Genomic DNA, 24,353 nt, shown 5'->3' on the forward strand with positions numbered 1-24,353 from the left:
GTGTGTGTGTGTGTGTGTGTGTGTGTGGTCCAAGGCAGATTACTAGGAACAAAAGATGACCGAAGCAGAGAGGAAATCTAGGACACTTCCCAAAGATCCTCTGGCCCTTTGTCCATCTCGATCCCATTCAACACACGGCACTAAAAGCTCTGCATTCATGAACACGTGTGTTCGTCAGAGCTGGGAGTCTCTTCCTGAGGTACAGTGGATGCTCCAGATGCATCCGGGACCGCAGAGCCTTCTGAAGCAGGTCCAATGTGATAGAATACACGTTGCATTGAGTCAAGTGTTTTCTACCAGCATCTCCTGGGGTGTAAAAGTCTCTTAATGTGATGCATGATAACAGCTGATCTAGACTCTGATGAGCAAACGGTCTCTATTCAGGTTCTGGAGGAACGGAAACATGTTTTCACCCATGCATCATGTGCCATAAGGTTTGGTCCCTGCAATTCACCAACTTTACATTAAAGGCGGGGTAGGTAATCCACTTCAGAAACACTCGTTATATTCCATGGAATGCTCTTAACGTCCCGATAGCAATGAATACATTAAATGCTCTGACAACAAACAAATATCATCTGTGTGGAAGCCGTGGTGCTGTAAAAAGCACGACCAATCATCTGAGCCGGCTAAAGTAACTGGATGGCCTACCTGCCTGTCAGCCTTCCATCGGGGCACAGACTTATCTCGTGCCCTCATTGGTCATGTGCGCGTGCGTGTGTGTTGGGGGAGGGGCTCTGTGGGGAAGTCTGAAGGAAGGGGCAGATTTTTTTCGGCTGCATACTTTCAAAATCTAGCGCACTCGAGCTGGTTTCTCCATTCTTGCCTACCCTACCTTTAATGTCAAGATTAACAAACAAAAAAAACCTCTTAAAATCTGTGTATTCGCATCATGTGACTTGTCCTTTAAATATTGAAATCTAACAATAACTGCAGCAAAAAAGAGATAGTATATCGGGGCTGCCAAGATAAAGCCCAACTGCTGTTCCAGTGACGTATTCTTGTAGTTCAACACATCTGCGACATTAAGCCTCCATGCATCCCTCAAGGTGAAAAGCTGAGGCTATAAACCGCTTTAGAAGGTTAGGTGATTTTAATGTCGGCAGTTAAGTTGTTCTAGAATATGTTTTCATCACATGAATGCAGCGTATTAGATATTTGGTACGGAGTTGGCGTCCCTATGGAAGAGCTAATGCCATTATAAGTGTGCTTACTTCTTTGTGTGACATGGTGAGCTGCTCCTCCAGTGCGCTGCATCTTTCCAGAGCGACACGTAGTCGCTCCCTCACCTACGACAGGAAATTCATTAAGTGTTAATTAATAATTATGTAGCTTCCATTCGTTTTCCCCACACACACACACACACACACACACACACACACACACACACACACACACACACACACACACACACACACACACACACACACACACACACACACACACACACACACACACACACACACACACACACACACACACACACACACACACACACACACACACACACACACACACACACACACACACACACACACACACACACACACACACACACACACACACACACACACACACACACACACACACACACACACACACACACACACACACCTTCTCGTCGAGGGCTTTGTGGTGTTCAAAAAGTGACTTGAGGGCTTTGAGGACTTCCACCTCGCTGGAGACTCCTGCGGGAGACTGGGCCTGCCTCTTCACCACCGTCATCCTCAGGCTGCGCTCGTGCCGAGACACCAGGCACTCCAGGTGCTCCAGCAGCAGCTGATCACACCAGGGGAGAGACATCACATCAAGACCATTGCCCAAAGAAGCATAGAAACCCGTCCTGCGTGTAACTACGGGTGAGGAAGGACGTGAACTCTTAGACGCATTGTGCGATGCAGAAAAGGTCGTCGTTATTAAGTCAAAAGCCAATACTTGTGGACATATGAAGTATTGATGTGGGAGCCTTTGCATGGTGAATCGTAATGAACGTAAACACGTGCTCGGTTTTGTGTTTTAGGCTCAATCATTATTTTAAATATGGAGGACAACAAATACTTTGTTTGTAACGCTCCAAGGTGTCACACAAAGTAATGTAACATGTTGCGACGCTGGTCGTTATGTGTACTGTGTGTAGAGATGTCCTTCGAGTCCTTCAGAGTCCTTCAGAATTATTAGGTAGGTTTAGTAGTAGGCATGGTTAACAGAACTGTTTTCAGCTGTGCATGTTATATGTATATGAGCTGTGCCGTTGCCCGGACGCCATTGGATGCCAGTTTCCGGTCCCTCCTCCGGTCGGCGTGACCGAAGATCTGGATTGCAGCAGGTCGGCCCGACTCACCAATCCCTGCCCACACCTTCCGGGGACTCTTACAAGAGGTGTGCATCTCAGTTAGACGGGAGAGGTCTGAATCTGTGTCAGACGGCTCTCGGTGCTCTCCTTACGTTATGAGTAGCTCTAGTTCTGCTACAGTGGTTAGTTAGGGTGTGTGCTTAAGTGTGCTTAAGTGTGTATTCTGTGATTTGTGACGGCGTCAAACTTGTGCGAGACGCCTCACTATTTTAGCCTTAAGTGCCCATAGTGCGCTATGACAGTGATAATCTGTGGCCTTTGTTTTGTGTAGCGTTGGTGTGAACAGATATCTGGTTTTAAGAGCCTGTATCTTTGGTTATATCTTTATTTTGAATTTATTTTTAAAAGCAACCTCTTACCAAGAACACCTGGTTTCGTGTGGCTTCCCTTTTACCCTAAGCGAGCTGGGGACGTGACACACATTGCGTTGCATCAAGAAGCACCAATAGGTGTTATATTGCACGGTAGCCCCTCAACACCCCCCCCCCCCCCCCCCCCCCCCCCTCTATGAATCACTAATGTGGATCCGCCACCAGCAGAAAGCGTTGGTGAACCTGGAATGCCTTTGTTGCTCTTGTATATTTGTTGCATTAATTGATGTATTTTCTACTGTGGATATGTACAGTATATATTCTCTGTATGTTTATTTGTTATTTAATTATATTTATTTGTATTGTATCTTTTTAACTCATGTGTAATGCTTGATAACATTACTGCCGTTTCCCATTTTTTTTAACATAAGTCTCATCACCTTGTCTTTCGTTTCACTCGAGTCCACTGCTCGACAACATACAGTTGTGATGTTGAATATTAAAAAGGACAAACTTTAATGCAACACGAGAAAAGTCTTCCGGTCAGAGACAGCAGGGACTAACACTCGCTTTGACTCTGGGATGCTGATGGAGTCCGATGTGATGGAAACGTCACATCAGATAAATCAATAAAATCCAAAAATCCCAGCTCAGCTCGCAAACAATAAAACAAGTAAAACATTTGTGAAATAAATTAATAAACACAATTCTTTAGCAATAGATGATGAGCAGTGGAGCCCTGCGGCGTGCGGGACCTTTAGAAACCTCCTTTGAGAAGCTGCATGTGCCGACATCGAATGTCAGTTGTTGGAATACTTGGATGATTGAGCAATCTGCCGCGCCCCGAACTCGTGACAACGGCTTGTTTTATAGGATATAATTATGGGATTTGTCAACAAGCGTTACGACAACATCCATTCCCAAAGCAGACACATGGGGGAATGCAACCGATACGACAGGAGTACGCAGGCCATGTGTAACACTTGTTAGATAATGCAGTGTGTGTGTGTGTGTGTGTGTGTACTAACCCGTGTGTTGTTTCTCTCCGCCTTCAGCTCAGCAATCTCCTCCTCCTTCTCCAGAAGGTGCTCCCGGCATATGTTCACCTCCTTTGTTAGTGCAGCAAACTCCTAGAATAGAAATATACAGAAACATGTAAGCACTTCTTGGTGAGAAGCGCAGATCTGGTTCCCGAAGACGCTGCGATAGAGAAAAAGAAAAAAGGTGGATAATACTGAGGCTGGGAGCTTGTATGTTTTTTACGGGTCTCAATCGGTCAAAACATTTAATTGCGTTAATCACAATTATAATTTAGTTTAAAAAAGTATTTGTCCATCATTTAGGGGGAAATAGATGCGTGGTGTCGTGATGAAGGAATGCAGGACAAACTGGTAGACGAAATCTAGGGTTTTTTACTTTATTATAACTTGATTCCTGAATTATTGCCACGATTTACCGACACTTGGCTAAAGCATCGATGAGGCTGGCGTCACAGCAGGGAGCCGCTGTGACATAAGAGCTCCACGGGGCAGGTCTGCTCCTCCAGTGGTGACCCTGTTAACCAACTCCTGTCATGGACGTTCTGATTATCAGAGAATTGGATGCTGTGATGTTATATTTAACATATAAATAATAATATTCTGAAAGCCTTACATGTAGATCTCAGCACTCGGGAAGGTGATCAGTCACAAGGTCACAAGGTGCCATGAGACCAGTCTGTAATCAGTGACCGTCCTAAAACCTGGAAGTAAGCTGCGCCCGGGTTCCCTCCACAGAAAGCAGCGGGATTTCTCCCGAGGGTTTGAAAAATAGCTGGAAATAAGGTCTGTGGAAAACGAACCGGATAATATCCACATGTCTATCCTACTTTTATTATTTTCTAATCATAAATCTAATCGTAGATTTATGATTAGCATAAGTTCGTTCATGATGGCTCATGTCAGCGATAGTGATCAAATCAAGTTTTATTTATACAGCACATTTTTAAACGATTTTTGGTCGAGCCAAAGTGCTGTACATATAATAACAATAGCCTACAGTAGAGACACTTTACAGCAAATACAACAACACAGATTGTTCAGAATATCAGTATGACAATACGACACCCTCTGTCCTTAGACCCTCTGTCCTTAGACCCTCTGTCCTTAGACCCTCTGTCCTTAGACCCTCTGTCCTTAGACCCTCACATCGTACAAGGAAACACTTCCAGAGAAACCCACAGTTTAAGGGAACATGGGAGAACCCTCAGGGAGAGCAGCAGAGGAGGGATCCCTCTCCCAGGACGGACAGACGTGCAATAGATGCCGTGTGTAAATCCAAGAGATAATACATTTTACAGCATATAGACCGAATGTTAGGAAATGCATGATGACATTGTTGCGAAATGATTAACCGAGTCATTTTCAAGATTGAGTCCCAATGATAAACTGGAGTGGCAAAGGATCAGCTGAAGGACCCGCCATCAAGTGCTTCATCCAAAAGGACGGACTTTGGTTTCAGTGATTTGATCATCCAAGTCATTTTCAATGTGGGCCGCCGTCTCGACTTCATTCATTTGGAATGGTTACTTGGCTGTGGGTGCCCTGTCATGATAGGTGTTTATATAAATGGTGTTGTTTTGTGTGGTAGAGGGTAGTGTTGCACGGTGTATCGATACTTGAAAGGTATACTGCGATACCCTGCCGTTAACAACGGTACGATTCCTCCGTTTCATTAGTATCGGTACTTTAAGAATGACGGGGAAAAGTACTCCGGTGAGAAAGCGCCGTTTTAATAAGAGCCGTGTGTGTTCAGCGCTCTGCTTCCACTCCCTGCTCTGCAGCCGTGCCTGCAGTCCCGCCCCTCTCAAGCACGCTCTAAGTCCCGCCCCTCTCAAGCACGCTCTAAGTCCCTCCCCTCTCGTGCACGCGCTAGCTGCCAGAGCATGTGAGAAAACGAGAAGCTGCAAGTGGGAGTGCGACTGCCGCTGCGCCTCGGCTTGGTGACAGAAAAGACGCCAGAAGCGAAATTTGAAAGTATTTTAGCGATATCTCCGACAGCGAGGGCAAGCCTACGGACACCACGAGGCCCGTCTGTAAGACATGTATTACTTTTATTTAATACGAATTCTTGTCATTTATTTTATTTATTGTTCTCATTGTTTAAAAGTTTGTGTTCTGGTTCTGGTGTGAAATAAAGCACAATAATTACATTTAAGACTGTTTTTTAAGTAAAGTATCGAAAAAGAATCGGAATCGCAATTCTTGACCGGTCTTGATCTTGATCAGTATCGAAACCAACATGTTGGTAGCGTGAAAACACCAGTAGAGGGTCTAGGGGGCCTAGGTATAAAGGTCACGGCTCGCCACCGGTCAGCACAGGATCGTTAGGCTGGGAAGCAGAAGGTGCAGAAAGAGCACTCACAGACTGATATCCTGCTCGTGTAAACAGTCACTTTATCTCCTGCAGCGCTTTATCCGAGTGGATTCTGCGGCCGGTGATCACACAATAAATGGCCGTGCACATTCCTCTCTCTGCATGCCATCCACAAAATGGATCTGTATCAAGGATCAACAATCCAAACTCATTGATGCACAGCGAAAACATCAACAATTACTTAAAGGAGACCTATCATGCTATATTTAAATGATAACCGATATAAGGTATATTTATACATTTTATTTTTCAAAATACCAAACAGATAATTTTTTAGCCATGCCTCGTTTCGCTCATTTTCGCTCTATTCCAAGCCCGTCTTTGAACATTCTGAGCAGCAGCTGACCACGCCCCCCCCACAGAGCCGGCGAGAGTCACGTCACCATGCGTGCTGTGATTACGAGTGTGGAATAAACTTGTCATCTCAGAGCAATGCATGTGTTCAAGCATATTATCAATTTGATCCAGAGACTGACCCTGAAGCAGCGGAGATGGAGGTGGAGGTGCAAACATCTCGGTTGCATCAGGACGTTTCTGAATGGTTAGTAGCTTAGAAATTCCCATGGCGTGTCTGCGTCACAACAAGCGCACCACTTCTCGTAACATTCGAAAAGTGCTTAAACACAAACATCTACTACTTTATAGACAAAAATAGATCGAAGTGATATTTTTTTTTATTTGAAAATAATAGATTGCTTTGGATTTAAATACCAGGAAAAGAACAGTAATATAATTGTCAAATAATTATATAGTTCCCTTTTTCTTAGTTGATATAAATGCACTGTGTTGAACGGCCATCTGATATTGATTTCATATAAAAACATATTGTGGTGGAATTGAAAATATTGCATCACGGTTTAAAGAATAACATATTGTGAAGAAACTTGTGAACACACACACACACACACTTTTAGGGATTACATGCATGGTTGGTCCTAAAGAATGTGCCATCCTGATTTTTGCCCTGCAGAAGCTAGCACAGGCGCGCTGAGTTGCGAGGCCTTCTTGCTATATTTCCTACAGCTGGGTGTGTGTGTGTGTGTGTGTGTGTGTGTGTGTGTGTGTGTGTGTGTGTGTGGTGTGTGTGTGTGTGTGTGTGTGTGTGTGTGTGTGTGTGTGTGGTGTGTGTGTGTGTGTGTGTGTGTGTGTGTGTGTGTGTGTGTGTGTGTGTGTGTGTGTGTGTGTGTGAGTCTGTAGGGGCTAGGGAAGGGGGGGGTTGGAGCTGGAACTGATCGTTCTTTTCAGTCACTACCACAACTATTCTCCTGCCTTCACTGCAGCCTTGGAGCTTTTTCAGAGCCTGGCACAGACTCAGCTTCCCTGAACGGAGTCAGTGGGAGTTTCCTATTGGCTAGGACCAACGCCTCTGCTCTCTGCTAGCCAATGAGAGAGCAGCAGAGGCGGGCTCTGGGGTAATTACAGAGCGGCTTACTTCCTACATTCCTGCAGCAACCTTAAGATTGTCTTTTGCCTTTGAACGCCCTCTTTTTTCCTGCCTATTATTTACACAAAACATCATGTTGTAGACAAACGGGAGTGTGTTGTACTTGTGTTTTGAAGTGCGGTTACATTAAGTCCAGAACAATCAGGCTTTAGAGAAGAACCCACAAGATACTTACTGGCTTATACATTTCCGTATATAGAACCAGTGAAATTAGCAATTAAAAGTGATCAATTATTGTAGATATGCGTGTCGACTTTGATGTGTTTTTCTAATAAGTTGTATTCATCTTAATGTATGCGTGTAATAACTTTGCAGAAGCAAGCAGAAAAAGACAACATATGGTCCTTTTCCTCCATGGGGTAAACGGTTAAACAAAATGTTAAACAGGCCCAGACTGGAGCATCAACCCACAGACCCCCCCCCTCTCTGTTTAACATGCACGAGCCCACCCACATGCTAAAGAAAGCACTGTGATGACAGTCATCCGGGATAGTAGCGCTGCCTATAAGGACGAGACGTGCACAATACAACACAAGGTCGACATGAGACAATCTCTTGCTCGTGTAACTTTCCATTTGAAAATAAATTAAAATAAGAGTGTTCTTAATTTCTATCTACATTAGAATCAGGTTTTTTGTCAAGTAAAGAATTTTCTTGTGTGTATACGTGCATAAATGTTTGTGGTGCACGATAATTATCGGCCCGATAATAGGAATGATGACGTCATCCCGATAAACCCGATAATAGCCCCCGATAATATACAATATATTTTGTGGGTAAAATAAGAAACAGATCCTGCGGTGTGGGTGGATTGGGATGAGGGGCGCTTGTTTTTCACTCGGCTCCTCCCGTTTTGCCAGCACTGTGGTGTTAGTGGTTTAGGAAGAGGGGAGTTCTTCACAAATCCAGCGCTCCCTAACTCATGCCTGGCTGTGACGTGAACGGCGTGCGGCCGTGAAGCCAGGACAGTAAACAAACATGTCGTCGGTCGTATGGGACTATTTCAAAGTTTCAGAGTTAGATAGTTCGCTTGCTATTTGTATTAACAGATGCAGAAGTTCCACAAGGAGGGAAAAAGGCAACGAGCTATAATACTTCCAACCTGATCAGTCGCCTGAAACATCGCCATCGCTACGATGGTGTGTTAAAAGCGTACGAAGACGCCTGCGCTGCTAAACTAGCGGCGAATCCAAAGCCAGCTGCAAAGGCACCGGGGCTTTGACCTATCCACGAGGCTTTTGAAAAAGGCCAGAAACGACCCCAGGGTTAGTTTTGTTCATAGTAGTAATGCTCATGTCATGCTCACTACTAGTCTTTTTTTACCACCAGGTGTGCAAAAACTACAGGTACATTTAATATATATATATATATTATATTATTATCGGTAATCGGTCTTGAGAAGCAGGAAGTTATCGTATCGGTTTAAAAAAACAATATCGTGCATCCCTAATAAATATACAATGTTTTCAATTTTTTGAACCACATTGAAGTTACGGCCTCGTGATTTGAAGACGTACAATAATTGTTTTACTGATATTGCAAATGCAATATAAGTTTTGAAGTAAGAAGGAATCACTATTTTTGAAACACATTTTAAATACCATTATAGATTGAATTAGTGTGATTTCTTTAAGAGGATCTTTACCAAACATATATGTTTTGTTAAGTCTGAAGATAACTTTGTGTGCTTGGACTTTCCTGCAACTCCACGATACTTCCATCAGATATTATATACACATATCTTTGCCTTTCTTTTGTTGCCTAGAAATACTATGCATACTGCCAACGTTTTTGATTGATTATGCAGCCTGACTACCCTTTGTATTATCTCCGTAGATGAGTGTCATATTTAGATAGTTGTGAAAGCATCAGATTGGGGGTCAACATGTTTACAACATAAATACTTTATTCCCGAACATATGAATGCATTTGGAATCTGCCGATTGAACGCCGTATAGTTGTAAGCGTGTACAGACGTGATGGCAGCTATGGGCTTTACAGCGTGATCCGTCTCTGCCTCCCTAAACTGAAGACTGTTAGGAACAACATGCTGGTTCGGAGTGGGCTGAGCTCCGTAAGCCTCAGAACAGGGGGGATTAAGGGACGGGGGGGGGGTCACAAATATGTGTGCCAACATATTAAAGGAACAGTGTTACAAAGCACAGGAGGAGGAACACACAACAGCTTTCCAGGGATAAGCACTCGTCCTCTCGGGGAAGAGAGTCCGGCACCTTGGTGGCACTAAGACAGAAGCTCAATGCTGTGTCTGTGTATATAATATACGAGTAGATAAACGTTATGCATTACCATATTGTTAAGAGATATGTCTGAATGGGAGAGGGGGAATGTGAGCACTGGAAAGGCAAAATAACATGAATGCAGTTTGCAAACACTTCAAACGGCATATCGGTGCTTTTTTAACAGAATAGTGAGTTTTAAATTGAATATTTTCTTATACGTCTTTTATGTCTTCTGTGTTGGTTCGTTAGTATTCTTTTTTGCATTCAAACGGACTTAGTAGGTACCAACTAAGAACACGTATTTTGGTATCGTAACAAATACTTTAATACAATGTTTTAACCATTAACCACATATGCAACGTCAAATAACATAATACTTTAAATAAAAAAAACTAAGACGTCTGCGGTTTTGAATTCTGATATTTCTGAGGAGAAGGATAGTTGACATTTCGATAAAGCGTTTCTCTTCTCGCAGGCAGATAAAAGCTGCAAAACGGAAGATCAGGAAACCGTCTCGCTCCTCTCCGTCTGGTCAACAACATGAACAAGAATGTAAAACAAACTCCACATGACGGCACACTTAATGATTACAATTGTGTCGCCATAGAAACCGTTTAACTGCAGCTGTTTCATGTAACCAACCTAATGACCAAACCCCGATAAGACAAATCATCAACATGTAGTGTTCTGCCCTTGTTTTACAGCACAGGTCAACTCTTCCGGATTCTTAACGCCTGGCAGCCTTTGAGAGCAGGTCAATAGGCTTGAGAGAATAAGCTCTGTTCCCTTCACACTCCTCCTTCCGAGTGTGCCGTGTCTGGAGCTGAGATCGGAACCAACAGGCCTGCCTGCAGCGTAATGACTTTAGCCGTTCTTAAAAGCTTATGGCGTGTGCTGAAATCTGACACGGTGCCAAGGGCATCTGCTCGCCTCCAGGAGGACTCACCGTCAAAAAACGAATTAGACATTACAATGGCTCCCATTGACAGCTGCTGAGCCGGCTGCCCAGCACGCAGGGAGAGAAGGTGTGAAGCCAATGGAGCTGACGTGGAGGCACTGATCAATAGAGTGACGTGGAGGCACTGATCAATAGAGTGACGTGGAGGCACTGATCAATAGAGTGCTCGAACCCAGAAATGAGTCAGCGGCTCCTTTTCTATCGCCTGGAAGTCAGTTGTTTTTTGAAAGTATTTTTTGTCGTTAGCATGATAAAAAGGTCTGTGGTTAACACGAGAGATGTTTGTTCTACGACATGAAATACGTTGGTATTGTTGTCCGTTTCTGGCAACCCTAGTAAATACCCCACTGGTGAATACCAAAGAAAAGGAAATTATCTTTCTGGACTAAAGTGTAGGTGTCATTAACATTTGTTTGCCGCATTTTTGGGAGAAATCCCACAGACTTTTTGTGGAGGGAGCTCTTCAAGTGGCATCGATTGCTTTAATACTAACGATTATTGAACAATGCCTGCTCGTTCAATACCAAACCGTGTCAGTGAGCCTTGCACCACCCTTTACCAAGATCTAATAGTAATGGTGATTTGCTGTCTAACGTCTTAGAGCAGGTACAGCATAACCCACTTTGTGTGTGTGTGCGTGTGCGTGTGTGTGTGTTTCAGAGACGTGTCTACATTGGGTGTATCACAGGTGTAAAGGTGTGTTATCGTTCAGGAGCAGGTACCAAATTCTAGGTATTGGCAATACCCTTATTATTATATATTCATTTGTTATTAAAGTCAATATTGTTTCTGTCATAATTAGGATTGTTCAGCTACTGTATCTTGGCAAAGTGCCCATTCTTTGCTATACTGCTTTGCTATCAATGTAAAGCAGTATAGCAAAGAATGGGCACTTTGCCAAGATACAGTAGCTGAACAATCCTAATTATGACAATATTGACTTTAATAACAAATGAATATATAATAATAAGGGTAATGCCAATACCTAGAATTTGGTACCTGTTCCTGAACGATAACACACCTTTACACCTGTGATATACCCAATGTAGACACGTCTCTGAAACACACACACACGCACACGCACACACACACAAAGTGGGTTATGCTGTACCTGCTCTAAGACGTTAGACAGCAAATCACCATTACTATTAGATCTTGGTAAAGGGTGGTGCAAGGCTCACTGACACGGTTTGGTATTGAACGAGCAGGCATTGTTCAATAATCGTTAGTATTAAAGCAATCGATGCCACTTGAAGAGTCTCTACGTCTCTACAACAGGTCTCTACGTCTCTACAACAGGTTCCTCCCTTTTTGCATGAGGGTCAGTGTCAGTAACACACTCTATCCTTCAAGTATTTATTTCGACAAACTGTGAGCTGGAGAGAAACAAGTGCCTCAATGCAGCTTCCGTCATAACTCGACCCATGCCGACAGAGTATACTAAATAAATACCTGGTTTATTTAACTGTCAACTGCCTTAATACACTCTCCTATCACTATGTTCAGTGAGCACTTGCAAGTACAACTGTTAAACTCTGTCTGGGGAAAAACAGCTCCACTTACAGGGCGTGAAAGTGTCCTTATAACAGTAGCTTCAGACCACAATCTCGTGCACTTCATTGTAAACACTGATGACTGATGAGGCTGGAAAAGGATGTGGGCCCCTAAAAAGGTCAGGAATGTTTTCGGTTGCATCCGTCATGTGGCTACGCAGGTGACGAGAAAAGTCTGGAAACTCATTTTGACAGCGTCTCCTTGTATGGGCTTGGAGACAGAATCATTTCCTGCTGTAATGTAGCCGTATTTATTCAGGTAATGAGATGATTAAGAGCATAGTCAAGACTGCTTCTTCATTTGGGGGACGCTCGTCGATTTTATACACACTAGAACTGTTAACTTTATGCAGAAAGCAACGTAGCAACTTCATATGTTGTGGTTAATGACCTTCGTCTAACAGTCCGAGGTGAAGCTTCACTAAGACACTGATTACATTGGATAGAAAAGGGGCCAAGGAAACGACAATGAGCTCTAGATTTCTCAAATACAACATCCCGCGTTGCCGCTTTGAACAAACGAACCCGGATAGTTATAAGGATAGTTTGTAAAGCTTGTATGAGAGCACGACCTTGACTACCACCTTCTGTTGGTTTCCTTTGCGTTACTTATTCAGATCACATTTGGTGAAGGCAACACTTGTCACTTTCATGTCACTGCGGAACAAGTCCGTCTTTGTCTCCGTGTCTCACCACTGAAGACTTTCAATTCATGCCATCGCGGCCCTGACCAGAATATACAAGTTGGTCAGTGTCGTCGATTGGATCCTTGAAAAAAAGCAGCCAAATATCAGAAACCGAAAAACACATGATCTCGTTATTACATCTTTACTTATTTTTTCGTATGTTAACTTTTTCAAATGTTGCAATTAGGGCTGCACGATTTTGGGAAAAAATCTAATTGCGATTTTTCTGACAAATATTGCGATTTGCGATATTTATTTTTAAGCGACCCAACGGAAGTTTATTGTAAAATGCGGCCATAACTCCGGCTAGGAAGGTCGTTTCAACGTGCTCCCGTCTCTAGCAGCCCCGCAGCCCGAGCTACGAGTGAAAGAACTAAACTTACATGAAACTTCCGTTGGGTTGCTTTAAAGTCAAGCTTCAGTTAAAGATTCACCCTTTTAGATGTAGAACATGTGATGGAGCATTGCTAACCTGACTCAGATGTCTCACCAAACCATCTAGGAAAGCTCCATTGGAAGCCATTTGGAAAGGGCAGGCACTTTCAAAAGCACTTGGCAGGTGATTGGATCAATCTGTCTATCACCTTCCATCATGGGCCACTTCTGATTGGTTAACAATGGCTGGTACATGTGGAGCACAGCACTTCTGATTGGTGTGGATGACTGACACACAAGAAGATAAAAAAATGTAAAAAAGAAAGTTTAAAAAAATCGCAGGCTTTAAAATCGATTAATCGTACAGCCCTAGTTGGAATAAGGTTTGCAAGATGCTAGATAAGCAAATGTATGTTGAAGGACAAGTCAAGGACTGAAGTAGCTTCTACCCTGACTTTCTTTAAAAATGAAACAGTTTTGTAGACAAGTGTTGAGTAAACTGTTATTTACAGTAGTGGAGACGGAGGATAGATTAAAATACAATGTGAAGATAACTTTACAAATATTGTGTATTCTAGTCTCAAAACGATATCCAGTATTTAATGGATCTTTATTTGCACATTGTTTTTTTGGCAGATGATTCAGTTCAGACCATCTCCCAACGATGACCTTAAAGCGCCACAAGAACAAGGAATACAAGTCAAGTCAAGCAGATATTAGTTTTCCGGTATTGGACTTGGAGTCAATAAAGGTTCATGTTTAGTCTCCTTCTCACTTAACTTCACTGTGGGTAGGGCTGCTCAATGAATCGTATTTTAAAATCGCAATTACGATTTTGGCAGGCAACAATTACGAAAACAACGTAATCTAAATAAAACGAGCAGTCAGCCAATCAGATCACATGCCAGTACAAGCTCTAGCCAATCAAACCGCGTGCTTGTGTGTCCGGGGTGGGAGATTCATGTGATTGGTTGTTGGTCGAATTTCAGACACGCCCACCAGCAAGCTTCAACGCACGCTGCAGTGTGGACGCTGCGTCACCGACATTATAATTATTTTAAAAGCAATTTATTTATTTTTAATCGGTTTTTCAGTTGAATTATAATTAAAGTTCAGGGTAATCATTTTTTTAAAACATACTGTTCAATTCGTTTTCATTAAATGGATTTTTCCAAAGTAAATGGATAATCGTTTTTTAATAATCGTGATATCAATTATTGACCCAAATAATCGAGATTATGATTTTTGCCAATCGAGCAGCCCTAACGGTACGTCCACAGAGCAGCTTCAGAAGAAACTTCCAACGCTTCTCTGCCCATTGACTTTGAATGGGGATGACGTCACTTTGCCTCGCTTTTCGCCGAACTGCATTGTGGGGGAGCGAAGCAAAGATTTCCAGGATTCAAAAGTTGAGCAATGTTCAACTTTTGAAGCTGAGCTGGAAGCGTCAGCCAATCCAACACGTTTATGCAAATCTGACAGTAGAAGCGCTAGCCAATCAAACCGCGTGTAAGCAGGGAGAGCCAGACCGCAGTTCATTTCCTCATATTCCAAACGAGAAATTACGGGAGCAAATCACCCGGTTCTTTACGACCAGAACTATTAACGGGATACAAACCGGAGGAACCGGGCATGGAGGGAGGTGGCAGAGACAGTGGGGGAAACTGGTAGGTTCTCGCCTGTTTGGGGAGTTTATATCCAGTGTACTTAGTTTGAATGGACAGCTAGCAAGCATAGACAGTATAGTTAGCCAGCATGGATGTAGCATGAATGCTTTGCTTTGTATGTCCGGGGCGGGACATTCATGTGGTTGGTTGTTGGTCGTGTTGCTCGCGTTGACTCCCCAAGCTCAAGACACGCCCACCGCCAAGCGGCAACGCACGCCGCCGTGTGTAGGGGCCGTAACTGTGGGACCAGCCTCGATAGGAGTCATAACGGAGAAGAGAGGCCAAAGGGTCCTGTGAGTGACAGGGCTGCGGAGAGGGATCCATTACTCAGACCAGCCTGCCTGGATTGTATTTCATAGCCTCACCGGTACCTGTAGCAACGTCCGGTTTAGCACCATGTTGTTAACCTTTGCAGTCTGGAGTATTTAGGGCATGACATCCCCCGTTAACAGTGTCTGGCTCACAGGAAGCTGCAGGAGTGTTGTGCAACATGCAGCGTGTGTCACTTATATGGAGAAAGACTGGTTTACCGTGCAGCGACTCACTCAGGATGACTCGTTATCTTACACATCAATCAAACGTCTGAAAGTTACCAATGATATCAACTAGAAAGTCAATTGGACATTGCAGACTTCCGCAAAAGGCAATGTTTGTTGAGATGAAGCCCTTTTCGTGTGTTCGTGAACTTTAAGTCGTAATGTGGAATAGGTACAACAAAAAGTTTGTAGTCAACTAAACAGAATTTGCTATTGACCCTAATGTTTTAGCCTAATGTGGCGTCAACTCAAGTTGTTTTTTCACTGGCTTAGACATTTCAGTACACGGTATAGATCCAGTGAAACTAGCTCTTAAAAGTGATCAATTATTGAGGATATCTGTGTACGCTGCATACCTGTGTGTTTTTATAATTAGTTGTATTCATCTTAATGTACATGTGTAATAACTTCACAGAAGCAAGCAGAACATATGGGCCTTTTCCTCCGTGTGGTAAACGTTTAAACTAAATCTTAAACAGAACCAGACTGGAGCATCAACCCTCTCCGGTCTCAAAACAAAACTTTCGTGACGTACAGAAAAGTTTAATATCAATTTCATTTTCCATTTATGTTCGCATGTTGAATAAAACACTGATTTGAGAAGTGTTTCCAAATGTCCATTACACCCAAAGACAATACATCACACTAAAAACATATTTTAAACCATTTGGAAAACGTATCCACGAGACAATGCGCATCCCAAATGGGAATCTGTTCCATATGCTCGACACGGGTCCTTCATCTCACTTGCACTCAATTTCACAACCTCATCGACCAATAAGAGACATGTCGCTGTGATATATGAAGCCACCTGGTATTGGTTTTGGTTATAGTTGGCATTTTTCATGAAATGTACTTTTTCTACAAAGACAGTGAGAGTGCCGCGAGACGTTTACTAGTCGGTGTGGAAAAACTATGAAAGCAGCAACATCAAGCACGTAGCCAACTACCACCACGTCTCTCTTTTACTGCCTCCACCATCACAGCAGCTGTACATCCACTGCCAGCCGACACGAACACAGAGGCCCACTTCAAGAGAAACTATAATAAGCCTTGGCTGACACAGAAGCACAGAAACGGACTTTGCCGCAACATGTGGGCCCTGAAATTGGTCTGTATCCGTGCACACATTCAAACTGGTGTCAATGAGCTTTCCACAACATTGCATTTCACTGGGCGAGCGTCAGAGCAATCTAGCCAGCACACACGACTCCTAAAGCAAAGAAAAGACAACGGAAAAGAACAAATAGGCAGCTTCCAGCAGGGCACCGCTGCAGTTTGAAGAAGCTACTGCCGTGCGAGCAGGCGGCCCAGGAATGTGTGTGCATTCCAGTGGAAGGGTACTCTCACCGGGAGGGAGGAAGCCAGGGAGAACACTTCCCCTCTGCTTTACCTACCTACCGCCTGAAGACCACGAAACTATCCAACATCAAAAGTTCAAAAGGGAATCTTAATGTTTCGATGCAGCTGATAGTGAAGTGCTGCTTTGTCAGTTCCTCCTAACAACAGTTATTGCACCAAAGCATCATAAAGAAATACACACACACAACCTCTACCAGCAGGATGAACAGAAGGAGGAGGAAGAACATCTTGATCTTACTTTATGTGGGCTACAAAATAATTTCACCACTGTGGAAAAAACAATTAGTGCGTCTCAGGGTAATAACAGAGCGCAATTCATTTCAATTCCACACGTAATGTTCCTTTTAATTAAAAACAAATTGCCTACCAGCCTTCAACTTCAATACACTTGTTCCACCTTTAGTTCCCCATTGGGTGCATGTTTTATTGAACCGCAATTAAATCCTCTATCAAATGAGGTTTACAAAAGTCCCAAGCCAAGAACAAAGCAAGTTGTACATGTGGAATTATTAACAAAGGGAAGATAGGAAAGTGGTACGGTTGCAATAGACAGCCAACACATTTTATAAAACAGGTTTAAGTTATGACATCCTCAAATTATTCACAGATGTTCAAATCTTTTATTCTGTAAGGGGGACTGCCGAGAATTCCTTACTTTAGGTAATCAGAAAAGACATGTTAAGTCTCGCTAACTGCACAGGAACATCACATACTGTATTAACGCCAGGTTAGACGATATAAATGGCTGCTACTTTTTTTGACAGCTGGTTTTTCTTGCCTTGCAAATACAAATCCCAAGAGGCCTGGCAGACAGCCAGATGATCAGCTGACCACACACACACACACAGCCACACACACACACACACACACACACACACACACACACACACACACACACAAAGATGACGAACAAAAGGGAAACACATATATATATTGTTTATAAGAGGATTGACTTAAAGATGTTGCGATTAAAAACTTCTCAAGCATGCTTGTCCCTTTTTTACTAAAATGTGTAATTGTATTCCTGAATGCTAAAATGCAATGCAATAGAAGAAATCATGCTTTTTCAGATTAAAGCCTTTTATATCTTTAGCCCGAATAAAACCTTGATTTACTTTATATACATATATTACTTTAAACCTATGCTGTAGATATTGTACATGTGACAAAAAAGCATGTATTGTGTCGCAGCTCGGCTCTAATCCTGTGATCAATTGAACCCCGACGGCCCGTCCACACGGGAAGTTGAAGTGAATGGGAAGAAGCGTTGATTCACGTTGAATGGGGTGACGTCACGCTTTGCCCAACTGCATTGTGGTTCCGTCGCTTCAAAAGTTGAGAAAGGTTCAACTTTTGAAGCGTCAGCCAATCAAATCATATGTCAGTACAAGCTCGAGCCAATCAAACTGCGTGCTTGTGCGTCCGGGGCGGGAGATTCATGTGATTGGTTGTTGGTCGAGTTTCAGACACGCCCACCGGCAAGCTTCAACGCACGCCGCCGTATATATACGCGTCACCCACATTATAGCCGGTGTGACTGCTTGTGATGAAAAGGCTTTACTTGCTGTACATGTTTATCTCCATGTGTGTATCCTGCAGTCCATGAGCGGATCAGAGTCCTAACACAGTGGAATGTTTTGAGTGGGACGTAGGCTGTGAAACACACAGCTGCAGAGAAAAGGCCTCAGCTTCTCACAAGTGTGTTAAACATCAGCTTTCACCATCTGATGTTCCAGGACAGTTGGGATACTATGAGTCGGAGCTCAGAGTAATCTGCTCTGCTTCCTCTCTGCAGACCTGAACACTGAGATCCAGCATCCGCCATATTCTGAGCGGAGATCACTTGTAGTCCTCTCCCTCATGTCATAGAAAGTCCATCAGACACTGAAAGTAAGCGGCCTGTTGACTCCATACCCTGCATGCATATAGAACCAGAACTACAACAGGGCTTAGCTGATTACCTGTTACGCATCATTACAGCTGGAAACCTGATCCCTTTGTTTTAAATGTACGACCACAGACGGCAGAAACACGAGTCCCACAAGCAGATGAGCAAAGTCGGGATCATGATATCCTCCATGTTATGTTATGCCAATATTAGACATAGAAGCCTGCCAATCTAATTACAGTAAGGGGCTTATTGCTTATTTAGTATATGCACAGTACGATGAAAGATATTTGAAATGATGTTATGAAATATTACTCTAAAAGAAGATGTTCTCAATTTGAAGTTTCTTTTATCTTCGTGACGCATTTTACCTTTGATGCCAACGCCACACGCCTCGTTGCACCTTGCAACCAGTCATTCATTCAACTCCCAAAACCACACCAAACTCTGGCCTCGCTTTCTCTGCTGCCGGAGCCAAAGATCTGTCATCCAAAAGAGATCAACGCTTGGCAGCAAGAGGCATGCAGGTGCTCAGCAGGGGACTGCTATCTTCCCTGCTGAAGCGGCCCCATTGTGTCCGGGGTGTTTCCTGTAGTGTGTGCTGTAGGTGCTGGTGCATGTACACGGTCTGAAAAGGATCAAACCCCTGCAGAGGGAGTCTCTCTCTTTATGTGGTGCAGCTTTGGGAGGCGATACATCTCTCTAATCTCACTTTATACATTATCATATCATCAAAACGGACCTGTGGCAGAGCGGTGTTGAGTTGTCTCTGCAGGGAGTCTCTCTCGTGGCTGACTTCGTGCAGTTTGCCTTGCGTCAGGCCCAGATTCTCCTGCGACTCCCTCAGAGTGTCCAGAAGACGATCCCTCTCCTCCAGCATGGACACCATCAGCGACTCGAAGTGACCTTCAGAGTCCGACTGCAGCGGGGAGCCCGAGCCCCGCCGCCCGCCGCCCCCCTCCGACTCGCTGATGGTGGGCATCACCTCGCACATCATCTGCAGCCAGGGATGGACAGGGAAGAGGAGATCAAAAGAGGAGAAACAGTTTAGAGTTGGAATAAAGGCATGAAGGTATTTAGAAAAGTATGAAGCAGTCAGGAGGACAGAAAGTCGGTTAACTGCAACATTCAGTATGAAAGCGAGGGCGGCAAATTCATCAACATCTTAAAGTAATTGGAATATGGACTAGTCTAGCGCAATATCGAAAGAAATCGAAGAAAGCTCAATATTTGTTTAAGGCTAAATAGTTGGACTTACTTAACAAAACATATGTACAGTATTTAGTGGATTTGATTTTCGTTGAAGTTAAGTGGCTGAAAAAACGTCTCATATCAAAATATCATCAAACCCTTTAACACAATGTCGCATGTTGTGCAGCCCTAATTCATGCTCAATATTCAATTATGTAAAAGCCAGAACACAGATCTATAAAATGCCAGTACTCCCGTCCAAGGAAAGTTCAGTTTGTAGCCGATCGGTTGGACTTTCCGTACGACTTTCATTCACTCTCCTCCCCAACAGCTTAATCAACGGACACCGGTAAAAAAGTGTCGGGCTAAAAGATTGCTGTCGTCAACAAATAATCTCAGGGTATAAAGTCACACCGTTTCCCTTCAAATTACGAATACATAAAAAAAAAACAGTTCGAAATTCATTGGAGCTTAATTGTAAATTAAAGTGGTTTCCAACCTGGGTTTTAAAGTGGCTTATGTTCTAAAGCAGACCCCCCCTCTAGACAGATTTGAGATAACACAGAAGACAGAGGGCAAGTAAGGTGCATCGATGGGGTGATTTTATCAGCATACTTTGCAGACACCAAAGCATTGGCTATTACGAAAGTGTACTGACAAAGCAGAAGAGAACACTTACTGATGATTATTAATAATGGTTAACTAGAGTAGACGGTCGAGTTAACCTACATTCGTACTGTTATGAAATAACTGAGCTTTAAATCAATTAAGAAAGCTGTGTCTAACAACAGCTGCAGGAAGGTCTGCAGAATTAGAGCCACTCTCCACACCGAGGCGCTTAGGACCTGTAGACAGACTGTGAGACAAACAGCCAAGAATCATGTGAGCTGGATTTAAAATACCTACAAGGAATAACGACTTATAAATTAGAACAAGTGCAGTGGGGAACTCAGTGGGAGCCAGAGCGAGGATACCACTTCATCTTAAGCAGCGCCTGAAATGCCAAAAGCCATTTGCTTTCAGATACTGTTTTTCGGTTCAGTGCACCAACACTTGACTGCATCTCACAAAAAGAGCTGGACCATACCCGATACACTCAAATTAACTAGATAGAAATCAAATTAACGAGATAGAAATCAACCCGTCATCCTTAATTAATTATCACAATGCATGTTTTAGATGGACCCTATTTCTGTGGAAGGAGGGAAATGTAACCTAATTTAACAGCAATACAAACCATCACTGCATATCGAGGTCAGGCCATTCAGGCTCAACAATGTGTATGAGGGGGAGGGTCCCACAGCACCCATGAGAGGGAGTGACAGATGGTGGGTCCAGTGTAACTCAGCACAGACATTACAACCAAAAGGTAAAGATGACAACCTCCGGAAGCTAAATAGATGTCAGCGTAAAACCCTCTTTAGCCAGGTGCATGTCTTTCCATTGGACGAGGATGCTAACCGAGAGGCAAATCTGGACAAACTAGGACTAAAGGCTGCAGCACTTGTGACTCAATGAGTAATTTGTGCAATTATCATTTTTAAATAATCAAATTCACTTTACACTAGGTTGCAACATTCTGCAGTAATGGGTTTTTAAAGAAGCCAACAACTGAAGTACAGTTCTGTCAGTGTTATCCACTATGATACAATCAAGAAATATGATTGGTCACTTCTACAAACCACCCACATCTGACACTTACCCACAGCCAGTCCATAGACACTATACATTACATTGATGCAAACTATGCAGATAATACATTTGTATTTAATTAATGGCAGTCCTTCATGCCCCTCCGAAATAAGTGCACATCTGTATACGAAGCTACATCTTTAAATAGCTGTACAGCTTTTCACTTTTCGTAACAATACTGCACATACTTTTTTTCAATATTTCATGTCAATATTTCTCTATATTTTAAAGTTTTTTCTACAATTGCTTTACTTTTTTGTTAATTTTCTTTCAATGTATCACTGTGTTTAGGTATGCACCATGTACACCAAGGCACATTCCTCGCATTTGTAAACCATACTTGACAGTAAACATATTTCTGATTCAGATTTATTTTTACTTTTGATTTCGATATTATCTGCCTAAAGATGTGAACCTCTCACCTTTGAAGAATGCAGTTATTCCAACAGCCTTTGTAATCCACGTTACTTTATGATGCCAAGTAAACGTCAACAAAGTCCAGGTACTCCAATCGTGTGTTAAAACCTTCACAAATATCCTTCAGTTTAGAATATAAAATCCATTCCCAGGCAGGGCTGTAATAAGGCTGTCAAAAAACGAGTCTTCTGGGTGAAAAAAATAGGGGATAATTTCCTAAAGGCCTCAAAGAGAAACCCACATCAAGTGAGCAGAGGGGCAGTTTTCCAAGTTTGGCCGGCTAACCCAACGTTAGCAAGCTAGCATTAAGTAAGCTTGCATATCTAGATTTGGAAGTAAAGTGTCTTATGTTTGCTTTTCAAAACAAACGAATATTACGTTTAACCAGCTGGTAATAAGATATCACACCAGCTAGACATGTGCTGGTACAGTACGGTACGGTTAGGTGGAAACAGTTGTAGCCCGGCTAGCCTTAGCTAATTTGAAACAGAATTATTTGGGAGTTTAAAAGTCGACAGCTAGCCAATGTTAGCCACTAGCCAGCTAGGTAGCTAACGGTTGCTAGATTAAATGGACTAACTTCTAAAGATACTCTCTATTCCATATAAAAGTAGACAACATGGTAAAACATCTCATAGCTATTTATCTTACATTACCGAAAATATTGATTTAAAAATAGGTTTTAAAAGCTTTGCTAAAAGTGATTAATCTATCAAGTAGCTATGAAGTTAGCCACTGAGCTAACGTTAGCTTCCCGTCGCGTCACCACATCATCACAAACTTCCAGCTAACATTGAAACGTTAGCGATGCTTTGATCCGTTTGGAAAACCCCAAACCGCAAATAAAAATGTTATAATCCCTTCGTGTCCGTCCGAGTTGGTGGTGTTGTCTCGGTTTTCCCCCCCAAAAAGGTCCTTGAGTCCGGTCCTTCCCTGTCGCCTCTTGCCTGCCAGCCTCGGCAGTCGGGACACTCTGAAGCTAGCTCTGTTAGCATTAGCCTGGAAGAGATACAGGTCTGCAACAGGAGGAACAGGGAGAGCAGTTCCTGAAGACACGAAACAGAGTATAAAGTGAAATGTGCAATATGACCATACAATACAAATAAAATAATACACATGTATACAAACCTAAGAAGTTGGAGTAAAACATGTGATGTGCAGTAAGAAGATATAAAACAAAACAACACTTAAAATAAATTGAATATATAAGAAGTTAAAATAAATATGTGCAATAAGGCAATAACATAAAATAGAATAATGCATATTTATATAAACCTGAGAAGTTAAAGTGAAAATGTGCAATAAGACAATAACATTAAATATAATAATACATATTTATACAAACGTAAGAAATTAAAGTTAAAATGTGCAATAAGACCATCAAATGAGAAACAGGAGGAAATGGAAGAGCAGCATTTTCACTTCCTGTGGAAAATCCTTCAAATGGAAGAATTACCTGAAACCACAGTTTGCATAAATACAATGACATGTGTTTCTGTCATCGGTCTGGAATGTTTTTAAAAGCTAAATGACAGCTTAATAAAAACAAAAAAAGTTAAAATGTGCATTAAGACGATAAAAAAGAATACAAATGTTTATATAATAATAAGAAATAAAAGTTAAAATGTGCAATGAAATGATAACAATTTAATAAAAATAACTTATTTTTCTAAAGATAAGAAGTTAAGGAAATAATGTGCAAAAAGAAGATAAAATACAATATAATATTTGTAATTTGTATTTTATAATAATATGTAGAAATGTTCAAATTGTGCTTAAATATATAAAATAATCAATATGTTAAAATGTGTATATAAAAATATATGCAGTGATGTTTAAGTATTAATGAAACCAGAATTTTGCTTGGATTGTACGGTGTAATATTGTATATTTTGTAATTTTGATGTTACATTGGGCATTTTAATTATGTTGGATAAAATATCTGATAACTATTATGTTGGTTTCACAATAAAGATAATAGTGGCGCCATCGTGTGGCATATCAACAGAAGAATACATAATGCAGAATGTCTACATTATAATGTTACTGAGAGGATTCAATTACCCGTTTCTACAACTGAACGTTAGCGTATGGGTTTAAAACCCTTATAATTGCAATAATATGACAAATGGGACTGTTTCCATTCAATCGCTGAAACCTCAAAGTAATCTACTCTCTATAATCAGGATTTATAAACGTATGTTATATCAAGTTGTTTTATTAAACACTTTTCTCCCTCATATCTATATGACAACTTTCCTTTACC

At 42.2% G+C, this 24,353-nt stretch overlaps 1 protein-coding gene across 1 annotated transcript in view; it reads right to left on the reverse strand.

Moving 5' to 3' along the window:
* Positions 1–23,078, reverse strand: part of ppfia1 (PTPRF interacting protein alpha 1) — an 80,263-nt gene extending 57,185 nt beyond the window's left edge. The window contains exons 1-5 of the mRNA XM_071201705.1: positions 22,093–23,078; positions 19,530–19,784; positions 3,693–3,794; positions 1,615–1,779; positions 1,215–1,289 (exon numbers count right to left, since the gene is read on the reverse strand). Coding sequence (XP_071057806.1) covers positions 1,215–1,289; positions 1,615–1,779; positions 3,693–3,794; positions 19,530–19,784 — 597 coding nt within the window. The 5' untranslated portion in view covers positions 22,093–23,078. The remainder of the gene's footprint in view (positions 1–1,214; positions 1,290–1,614; positions 1,780–3,692; positions 3,795–19,529; positions 19,785–22,092) is intronic.
* Between the last annotated feature and the right edge of the window lie 1,275 nt (positions 23,079–24,353).

The sequence above is a fragment of the Pseudochaenichthys georgianus genome, chromosome 3 (assembly GCF_902827115.2).
Source record: "Pseudochaenichthys georgianus chromosome 3, fPseGeo1.2, whole genome shotgun sequence".
NCBI classification, from domain to species: Eukaryota; Metazoa; Chordata; class Actinopteri; order Perciformes; family Channichthyidae; genus Pseudochaenichthys; species Pseudochaenichthys georgianus.